Source organism: Adiantum capillus-veneris, chromosome 10, assembly GCF_014529385.1.
Source record: "Adiantum capillus-veneris isolate H3 chromosome 10, ASM1452938v2, whole genome shotgun sequence".
Taxonomy (NCBI): domain Eukaryota; kingdom Viridiplantae; phylum Streptophyta; class Polypodiopsida; order Polypodiales; family Pteridaceae; genus Adiantum; species Adiantum capillus-veneris.
Window position 1 is genome coordinate 76,415,310 of NC_140940.1, and position 10,840 is coordinate 76,426,149.

Below are 10,840 nucleotides of genomic sequence, written 5' to 3' on the forward strand. Positions count from 1 at the left end.
GAGTGCATCAAAAATTGCAAATTCGGGTCACCGCCCACCTTGCCCCCCCGCCCCCTTCCTCCCCCGGATTCGAACCGAGGAAATCTCCTTTTTTTGCAAGCCTATCACCTTAACCACCTCGCCTACGCGTGCTTGTTGAAAGCATAGGGAGAAGGGTTCCTTTTATGATGAACTCGTCGATATGTAAATTCGGATCAATTGTGTATATTCAAAAAAATTAGTAAATTTGGGGCGCGTCGCAAGGTCGATGGCCCATGATTCTGCACTCCGGGAATTATGCGTAGGCCATTGATCCCCTCTTGCCCATGCCTGTGTGAGATAGCGCTGAGGACCAGCACCCGACACGTTGTTTTTGGGGGGGAGGGGAAGTGTTTTTTTGTCTTCAAAGCGTTGCATAGGACAACCACACCATTGGGCTCTGATGGTCAAGGCAATTCACTCAATTTTTGAAGCACGTATCTGAGTTCAATTTGAGCTCTCAAATGAAAGTGTTTTACTCCATATATTGGAGAGCAACTTGAAAGAATTAAGGAATCACTGAAAATTTTGCTTAACAAAAATGTAGAATGGAGCCAATAGGCGGTACCGGCTGGAATTTATTGTTAAAAAAATGCGAATCAAGTGAGATGCGACGAGTCTAAGATGTCGCGCGAAGCAAGAGAACGAGCAATAAGAGGTGAGCTGAGTCAGCAAGGTTGAGGGCTGCCCGCGAGGAGAGGTGCGCATATGAAGATGCGCTGGAGCTTGGACCTGGCAGGTGCACAGCTCCTAGAGTTTTTTTTAGATAATACAAATTGTTGTAGCTATCACATGGAGTGTTGGCGCAAGTGGTTGTGACAATTCTGAAGAGGTCATTGACGTTCAACACCTGAGTTCGAATCTGCTGCGTCCCTTTTGTAGAGTGGAATGGAAGCCTCCAAGTGAAGGGAGGGATGGGAATATTAAGTGTCGAGCCATTAGGAAGTTAAAACTTATTATAGTGAGTTCTTGCTAGAGTGGGCTCCCCTGTTGCTTTGCAGCCTGCAAGGCTCTGGAGCAGGGAGGCTCGGGTGGGGTGTTGCGGTAGGGCAGGGCATGGGTGGATCTCGGGCGGAGGTCGAGCCAACAATAGTGGTTGACCGCGTGTACTCTGTGGTGATTGCTCGGGCAGGGAGCGCTTCTCGTCTACTGCCTCCCAAACTGGCGGCCCTCCTACGTGTGGGTGCACCTCCCGCCTCCTCATGGGGAGGAAAAAGAGTGCCGTCTTGGATGGTGGCTCTCGACATGGCAGCAGCTTGTGGCAGAGGCAACTCGAGTGGTGGCAACGAGAGGTATTGTTTGTTGGGGTGGGCTCCCTTTCAGCCCTGGGCTCTGATGTCGGCTTCTTGTTCATGGATGGTGCTTGGCCCGCCTGAATCGCTTGTCTTGTTGGTTGGTGTTGGAGCTCCTTGGCTTCGTCATGGTACTACTTGGCTCTACGGACTTTCTCTGCTTCTACCCAGGCGGGTTGGATTTTTGTTTCTGCTACTCTTTGCTTGGGCATAGCATCCCTTGTGAGAGAAGGTTTGATATGTCCAGGTCTTCTTTTCGACATTATGGTTGTTGCATGTACAGGTTTCAAGCTTCCTTGTAAAAATCTCGGGTATGAACTTATGTATTGCTTTTATCGGGTTTGGGGGACTCCCTGTAAAAGCCCTTGGAACGATGTGGTTATGGTTGACTGGTAGGTCTCTTTGATGCCATGGCTCTTGTTGGGCATTGCTATCCTTGTATTTTTTTTGCTATCTAATATATCTACAACTCACAATTGTGAGTACTGCTTAAAAAAAAAAAAAAACCTTATTATGGTGAGTTGATATATTAACTTATCCAAAAGGAATTACAAGGGTAGTCCTACTCAAGTTGAGTCAGTACCTCAACAATTTATAAGATACATAACCATCCTTAGAAACAACATGAGCTGGAATTAGAAGGAGCCACCCTGAAAAATAAAAAATAGGCAACATAAGCTTGCTTGGCTACCATAGACAACAATCCCCCTACCACTTGCCATAACACCTAGCAAATAGAACTAATCACGACACATCATAGCAATGGAATCCAACATATGAGATAAAAGCATACTAGCTTAATTGGGAGCCACCCATAAGTACAAAACATAAGAGATCACAAGACCCAAAACACTATGAGTCATGGAGCTACCCATCAAGACGTGCCATGGTTGGCCACCATGTTGGCATTGTTGCGACCAACACCAAACATGACCATAACCAGAACAATGGAAAATGAGAGCTTTCTTACCGAAATCATCATCCACCCACCTCCAACAATGAGCCAATGACTGTAGAAGGTGGGAACAACCCTTAGCAGTTGGTGGGTGACTACACCAGAGGCTTCTAGAAGCAGTAATCTAGAGACATTTACCACGATAACTGATAGAACACAATCGGTCAGAGGCTATAAATAGTATCACTACTTCATTTTGGCTCTCTTACTCTTTCTTCCTGCTTGCCTTGAGTTGTAATCCAAAGCCCAATACTTGTATCTCGAGCCAGTGGTTGATGTACTTTGTATTCTCATTAAGCTGAACACTTATTCAGTATGAATTCTAGTTGTACTCTTGTATCATCTAAATAATACAAATCCAGTTCCAGTCATCTCTTCCAGTACCTTATCATTTCAGTTCCAGTCTTGTCTTCTAGTGCACTCGAGTCTGATCAACCTGGAATAGCTGTCTAAATACATTCAACTCATTCTATTTTGGCGATCACGATGGCTTGAGCTAAAGCTGCTCTAGACATGCAAACTATCTCTCAGTTGGTGTTAGAGCAAATATAGATCAGACATGCCGCCCAAAAGAGGTCGAAGGCCACCTATTAGATTCAGGGAGGATCCTAACCTCATGAGCCCAATTCCAGAAGAGTCAGAGTGAGGCTCTGGAGCGGACCAACAACCTAGAAATGAGACAGATGTGGCCCCAGGACCAGGCACATCCTGATGAGTCAAGGGATTCTGAGCACTCCACTCATTCCCATCGATGAAGACATGCTGAGCAAGCTGAAAGGAGGAGCGGATCCCATGGATATCGGAGAAGCAAGAAACATAGAAGCCAGAGACAGATTGAAGAAAGTGAGTAGTAAAAGAAGTCACAGATCAGCACAGAAGCTAGCTAAGAACAAAGTTGAGGACATCGTATCGAAAACAAAAATAGATAGGGACTAGAATACTGACACTGATCAGTACAACAAGAAAAAACCTAGAGACAGGAAGCCAACACATAAAGCTAGAACCACTCATGTGGCTAAACATTCTAGTAATCTGACGGCTTCAAAAGCAAGAAATTGAGAGAGTAGGAAGTACCATCACCAACAAAGAATTCAACAATCCAATGCAAAAAGCTTTGAAACTAGAGCATCAAGCAAAGAAAGGAAAGGGGCATAAGAAAAAGCAATCCAGTGAGATCAAGTCTTCTACTAAAGAGGATTCCAATTCAAGCTCTAGTTTAACCTCATGTGAAAGTGAATTAGACGAGAAGGAGAAGGGAAAGAAGAAAGGGTCATGGAACAGAAGACTGGAGGAAATGTCTAATCAAATTGCTAAAATTGCAAAGACAAGACCTTTAGTCAAGAGGACAAAAATCTGGTGCTTGAAGTGCAGATCCAAGGATCATAGGACTCATGAATGTTCCCAGTGCACTTACTGCAAAGCCTATGGTCACGTATGGAATAATTGTGGAATAAGAATTCATCACTTCAAGAAAGGTAAGGACTTATGAATGATCACACTAACCAACCCTCAAGCACCCAAGGCAGATGGGACCATTGGGTCCAAGGATAATGAAGCCAATACAAGTACTGGTGCTGGCAGATGGAGATATCAGGGAGACATTGGTAGGAGTAGAGGACAAGGAAATTATGAAAAACAAAACCTAAACTGCTATGGTTGCGGAAAGTATGGCCACTTTTTTTCCTAGTAACTAGAAGGCTCAAAGCCAGAAACTCCTGACCAGAAGGCACGATAACCAGTGCCAATCAAGGTGGTAACCTGAAGTAAAGGGGTAGTCATTGAAGAGATCTCGAAGGGGGAGGACAAACAGACTGCTGAGACCAAGAAGTGGGAGCAGCAGAGAGCAGTCTAGAAGGCTAAGGGCAAGGAGAAGATAGTAGATGAATGGTAGGAGCAAAGGGAGCTCATAACAAAAATCACTAAAGACCTTGCTAAGAAGCTGCCAGAACAGTCAGAGTGTTTTGAAGCCTAGACCATTCAAAAACTATTGCGCCAGTCTTCAGAGGTCTAGAAGGAGAAGACAATATATGGACTAGACGAGTCCATGATAGCTGCAGTGCAAAGCTTGGCCAATGAGGTACAATAAGTCAGGACAGAGTCGACTGAAGCTGGGTCAACTGAACTAAAGGAGAGCCAATCAGAGGATTTGTCTCAAGTTAAGCCAGCGGCGGTCAGCAAAGAAGCATAACGGATTTGTTAAGATTCTGAAGACAAATCTTCTAGTTCAGACAACAGTTTTGGTAATGAGCAAGACACGACTTATATCAAAGTCTGCTTAAAGATACATAAGTTGACAGCCGAGCTAGATGATATCAGAAGAACATATCAACAACTGCAAAATTCATCAAATAGAAGAGAAAAGCTAAAGTTGAAGCCACAATAGTGGGCTTGGCATCCATTTGGGTTGACGAGGTTCCAATGATTTAGATAAACTACAAACTTAGAAAGTAATGGGAACCATTGTCTGGAGTAATCCTTGATAGGGGAGCTTGAGTAAACATCCTTGACGAGCATCTAAGACAGAAGCTGGGAATATTTGAGATGAAACCAACACCATTGAGAGTAAGGATGGCTCACCAGAAAGTAGTCCAAGCTGCTGGATTCATTGAGAATATGCAGATCACAGTTCAGACAATGTTGATGAACCAGATCCGGCAGCACTGGCACCAAAAATTTAGAATGATCTTTTGGAAATAAGTAATCCTTTCAATGATTACATTGTTAGCATTCAAACTGAGAAGGAAGCAGAGTCAATGGCCAAATAAAAGGGAGGGGGTCCAAACTGGTTACTCCCAAATGATCAAGAGGTTGAGGAGTAGAATCTCTGCTTAGAAGACAATCTTAGAATGATTTAGATCAAGAAGCACCTGAGGCCGGAGATCAAAGAAAAAGCAAAGGCACTGCTCCATGAATATAAGGATGTATTCGCATGGGAACATACTGACCTGAAAGGCGTAGATCTAGAAGTGTGCCAACATTGCATTCCATTGGAGCCGGATTCTAGACTAGTCAGGTTGTAAAGGTACGGAATGAACCCTAAGTATGCTAAGAAGGTTAAGGAGGAGATTGACAATCTTCTCAAAGCAGGGTTCATCATAGAGGTAGCAAAGTAGTGACTGATTGTTTCCTATAGTAGTGATCCCTAAGAAGAACGAGAAATTGAGAATATGTGTGGACTATAGAGAATTGAATGCCCAAACCATTAAGGATCCTTTTCCATTACCATTCACAGATATGATGCTAGATGAGATTGTAGGCCATGAAATGTATAGCTTTATGGATGGCTATAGTGGCTACACTCAACTAAAATTGCACCTAAGGATAGGGCAAGACTACATTCATCACTGAGTGGAGAGCATTCATGTATCTGGTGATGCCATTTGGGCTATGCAATGCTCCAACAACTTTTTAGTGATGTAGGATGGAAATTTTCAGCAAATTTTTACATAAGTTTTTGGCCATGTTCGTGGATAACTTCACAATTTTCTCCACTAAAGAGATGCACTTGTTGTTTCTAGAAATGGTGTTCAAAAAGTGCAAAGAGAAAAGGATATGTTCGAACCCTTTCAAGTTAGTGTTTATGGTATGGATGGGACAAATTTTGGGACATACAGTGTGCAAAAATGGGATTGAAATGGCAAATGATAAGATCAAGTGCATTCAACAAGCTAGAGCGCCAACCACGGTGTCTAAGTTGAGTTTTTTTCTGGGATATATAAACTTCTATAGCAGGTTTGTTCATATGTTCGTAGCCAAGGCATTACTTTTATATGAACTGACCAAGAAGGGAATAAATTCATCTGTACTGAAGAATGTGAACACAATTTCCAGTGCTTAAAGAATGTGATCAGCAGGAAGCCATTACTTCACCAACCTAACTGGGATGTTATTCTCCATGTAGACGCTTCTATAATGGCAATGGGAGCCATACTAGCCCAACCTGATGGGAAGACAGACTACTCGGTCTACTTTGCCAGTCGTAGGTTCAGTACAACTGAACAAGGGTACTCAACTAATGAAAGAGAAGCACTAGGGATGGTATTCAATGCTACCAAATTCAGATATTATCTACTAGGTAAGCTATTTCACTTCTATGTAGGTCATCAAGCTCTTTTGTTTTTGATCAACAAGGTTATTATACAAGAAAGGATAATCAAGTGGATAATGTTTCTAATGGATTTCCAATTCCAGATTTTCCATAAGCCAAGAAAAACACACTATGGAGCAGACTTCCTTTCTAGAAGCACATAAGGTTTTTCCGAAACTTCATTAAGGGATGAGCCAGTAGATGTTGAATTAATACAGACAATAGCTGAAGAAGACCCATACCCAGAATGATAGGACATTTATGATTTTCTTTAGTTGGGAAAATTTTCAGATGACTGATCCTAGAATAAGAGGAAAGCATTAATCATAAAAAGTCTGAAATTCACTATCATTGCTTGAGCACTTTACAAACTAGGCATTAAAGGTGTGCTTTGCAAATGCGTGCCAATGAGAGGAAGAATGCAAGTGATTACTGAAGCTCATAATGGAGATGCTGGAGGGCACTTTTCAACTGATATCACGTATAATAAGATCCTTCAAGAAGGATTATGGTGGCAAAATACAATAACTGATGACAGAGCTTTCTACAAAATGTGTGATAAATTACAGAGGATGGGAAGGCCTACGTCATCTGATATGACACCACTGAATTCGGTGTATTCTCTGGAAATTTTCATGAAATGGGGTCTAGATTTTATGGGGTCATTCAAGAAAGTAACTCCAAGAAAGAATAAGTATATTGTTATGGCCACTTGTTATGTCAGCAAGTGGGTTGAATCAAAGGCCTTGCCTGACAACACTGCTAAATCAACAGCTACATTTTTGTATGAAAACATCATATGCAGATATGGATGTCTAGTAGAAATAGTTTGAGATCAGGGAACACACTTTATTAATGAAACTATTTAGATACCGACTGGGATGTTTTCAATAAAGCACCAAAAATCCACACCGTATTATCCAAGGTACAATGGCCAAGCAGAGAGTAGTAATAAAACTATCAAGGCTATCCTTGCCAAGATAGTTCAAAAGGAACCGCATAAGTGGGACAATAAGCTTCAATCAACATTATGGGCCTATAGAATTGCCTACAAGGTCACTACTAGCATGACACATTTCAGGATGGTGTATGGCATTGAGGCAGTAGTACCAATGGAATTTTTAATTCCCAGTTTGAGAATGGTTATTGAATATGGAATGGACTTTCATCAAAATTTGAAGCAGAGATTGGATGAGCTTTTACAATTGGATGAAATCAAACAAAGGGCCATTAGAGAAAGAAGTAGTCCAGCAGAGGAGGTGGCACTGACATGACACTAAGATTAAGGTCAAAGAATTCAAGAAAGGTGATTTGGTACGCTTTACCAGTCCAAGTAGGGACCTAAGAAACCGAATCTAAAATCAAGCTATACTATGCCAAAACAGAGGAAATTCTAGTAGAACTAGTACCAGAGGTATCACCAAAATTAGATGATGAACTGTTAAATTAATTTCATATCAGACTAGTGAGGACAATGTGCAGACTTAGCCTCAAATTAGTCCCAAAATCGATAAGCTAATTCAGATCCGGTGGGACAATTTAATCACATCACGTAACAGTCACCAACAGAATATAAAGGCCACAATCATCCAAAGGATCTTGTCAATAATAATGATTATAATGGACCAATGCATGTGTGACACGTCACAAATGGTGTGCATCATTTCAAGAAGGCCAAGGAGTGGTGCATTGATGGCACATGTACATATAACTATGCAAAGGGCTCGCCCATCTTCACTTTACTCACATCCTCCAACCTCTTCAAGCTTGTAGTAGCAACAAACACCCTCAATAATTGCAGTCACGCTACCCAAAATTGTTTGCTACTCTCTATCCGGATCTTTCACCACAATAAGTAAGTCTTCTTATACCCAAACATGTTCGTTTGAGTTGTGTATGGACAGAAAGACAACCTCACAGCAAATGCAAGAGATGCTAGACACCATGACAACATAAGCCGAGAGTCTGAGCCTCTGTAGCAAAAGCCATAGGAGTAGTAGCCCACAACAAGATAACTAAATATATTTTCAAGAGAAAGAGAAGAATCTGCTAAAATTGTGGCACCTGGAAGTGGTGGTAGAGGCCACAATGCTATCATTTGATGCAAGGATCACTCAACAAGTGTTAGCCACATACCAAGATGACAAGGATACCACTTGGTGAATGACAGAACACTGGAAGTGACAATTGGTGAGTTGTCCACGTGTTCAAAATTCTAGATGCACCAAAATCCACACTAGCCACAACTAATGAGGTCAACATATTTTTAAAAGAAGACGACCATGCCAAAAAAGAGAGGAAGGATGGTGCTCACGACATTCCAATAGTAGCATTGGAATGCATTGCAGCATATAGATTCATTGTTAAAACCATCAGTTTAAAGAATAACCCAACTTATATGTCAGAAAAGCTGTTTGCCATGTTACTGGGGCTAAGATTCAGAACCCAAAAGCCAGTATCAACATAAACCACTTTTTCTATACCAACGTAGTGTAGCAGACTGTCAAGGCTAAATTCAAAAAATTGTTTAAAGCATGGTAGGTCTGGCATTTTCTTTACTGAGCAAATCTTGCTCCAGTACATGACAATGTTCAAAAAATCTGGGATAAGGTGGCAAAGGAGAGAGCACCACAAATCACACTCACATCATCTAAAGAAACTGCCACCTAGGAGGCTAACAAGACTGGAGAACAAACAGGCAATGCAACCAAGCAATTTGAAGGCAAAGGGAAAGAAGAAGTACAAACTAGAGCAAAACAACCACCAACCCAGATAGAGTTTGGGTCATCAAGTAAAAAGCAGAACACAATGGACATTCAGAAAGGTTTCAAAACTAGAACACAAACACAAGGGAACGTTGAAAACCCACCAATTGACATGACGCAAAGCAAAGCCACTAGGCAGCAATAACAAGAGAAGCAGACCAAGGGAAAAGCTGTCGGCATAGAACAAGCCCAAACCAGTGCCAGACAGGAGGGGGAGGGGCACCAAGCATCGGGCAATGACTTAGCACATGATCCCAACTAGTTACCCATTATGAAGCTTGATAGGCTTCAACGCCTTATAAGACAACCACTTAAAGGGAGATTAGTAATGAAAAAACCAGATTGTTCTGCCTTAAAACTTATGCCTTTCCAATGACTGTTTATGAGACGAATTAGATCGATCCAGATGCCATCACACAAGGATGTACTAGCCATACAATGTGGATGGAACACAATTGTCAACTCCTTAGACCAGACATCCATTTCCAGCTGAAAGGCATATAAGTTAAAAAATGAGCTTCAAATGACCAATGCTGAGCTAGAAAATCTTAAGAAGGAGAAAGCTGGATGAATACAACCAATTTTAGAAATTAAATACCACAGAGAAATAAATGGCTTGCAAAAGAAGATAGAGAAACTCAATGAGGAAAACAAAGTCATGCAAGAGGTGAAAGAAGAGGCTCAGCAAGATGTTGAACGCTTCAAAACATTGTTGGAAGCAAAAAGAGCAGGCTAATAGAAGTTGTATCAAAACAAATCACATCCTAAAGGACGCGATTATGAAAAAATATATTTATCATTCTCTGGTACAAATAGTGGACAAGAAGGGCAATCTAACCTTAAACCTCATCGATCTGGAAAATGTTAGAGAGTCCATTCAGCCAGACCTCCAAGAGAAGGCTGGTGTATACACCATGGCACTGGTGAATGAGGCACTAACAGAGTATCTGGAGAATAAGAAGAACGATGATGATCATTACGAGAAGGATGATGATGATGAGGACGATAAGACGCAAGACCAACATAACCAAAAGAAAGATGATGATGGTGATGTGGTGATCAGAATGGAGATAACATTGGGTCAGCTGTAGGTGAATCAGTACCCACTAGGATCCAATTTCCAAATCATGCTACAAATAGGCGTGTTGATGATCAATCACCACCTGTCGGTGACAACCAACAACAAGATCCACCTGATCAACAACAAACTGGGCAACAAACACTTCATAGTCAATGCAGAGATGTTAAGGGCAAGAACATCCTACTAGAGCCTAGTGCTATGAATCTGACCATAATAACTCTACTAAGCTACTCACACTCAACAAAAGCCTACGAAAGCAGAAGCACCTCCAGATCCATAAGTACTTAGATGATGACTCAATCTATTTGGATGTGGAGAGGTTTTAGATGTTATATGTGGGGGCCAAATGAATGGTGCATGTCTAGAAATCTACCAGTTACCATGATTAGACATTGTGTCAATTACCCCCACATCCTAGCTGTGTCCAACTAGTGGAAAGAGTTCTAGATTGGTGCGTGACCAATGATGACAAAGCAATAAACCCAGCTATAAAGGACTTAGCCACTGCTGACCTCAAGTCTCTGGGGATATAGGTGGAGATGTTATTAGGCACCAAACCAACCTACCAATGTATGAAAGATATTTGTCTTCAAATCAAAGAAATGCTCAGAGTGCTAGTGGAGTTCTAGATCTAAGGGTCAA

At 41.7% G+C, this 10,840-nt stretch overlaps 3 protein-coding genes across 3 annotated transcripts; all 3 read left to right on the forward strand.

Annotated features, from left to right (window-relative positions):
- Positions 1-642: 642 nt before the first annotated feature.
- On the forward strand, positions 643-1,793 carry LOC147449091 (uncharacterized). The gene is made up of 3 exons (XM_086521513.1): positions 643-676; positions 804-920; positions 995-1,793. Exons 1-3 carry the CDS (start codon positions 643-645, stop codon positions 1,522-1,524), a joined length of 681 nt encoding a protein of 226 aa, XP_086377639.1. The 3' UTR covers positions 1,525-1,793.
- Positions 1,794-6,759: 4,966 nt separating this feature from the next.
- Positions 6,760-7,185, forward strand: LOC147449092 (uncharacterized). The gene has a single exon (XM_086521514.1). The coding sequence runs from the start codon at positions 6,760-6,762 to the stop codon at positions 7,183-7,185; it is 426 nt and encodes a 141-aa protein (XP_086377640.1).
- Positions 7,186-7,233: 48 nt separating this feature from the next.
- On the forward strand, positions 7,234-7,626 carry LOC147449093 (uncharacterized). Its single transcript, XM_086521515.1, has one exon. It carries the CDS (start codon positions 7,234-7,236, stop codon positions 7,624-7,626), a length of 393 nt encoding a protein of 130 aa, XP_086377641.1.
- The last annotated feature ends 3,214 nt before the right edge of the window (positions 7,627-10,840 follow it).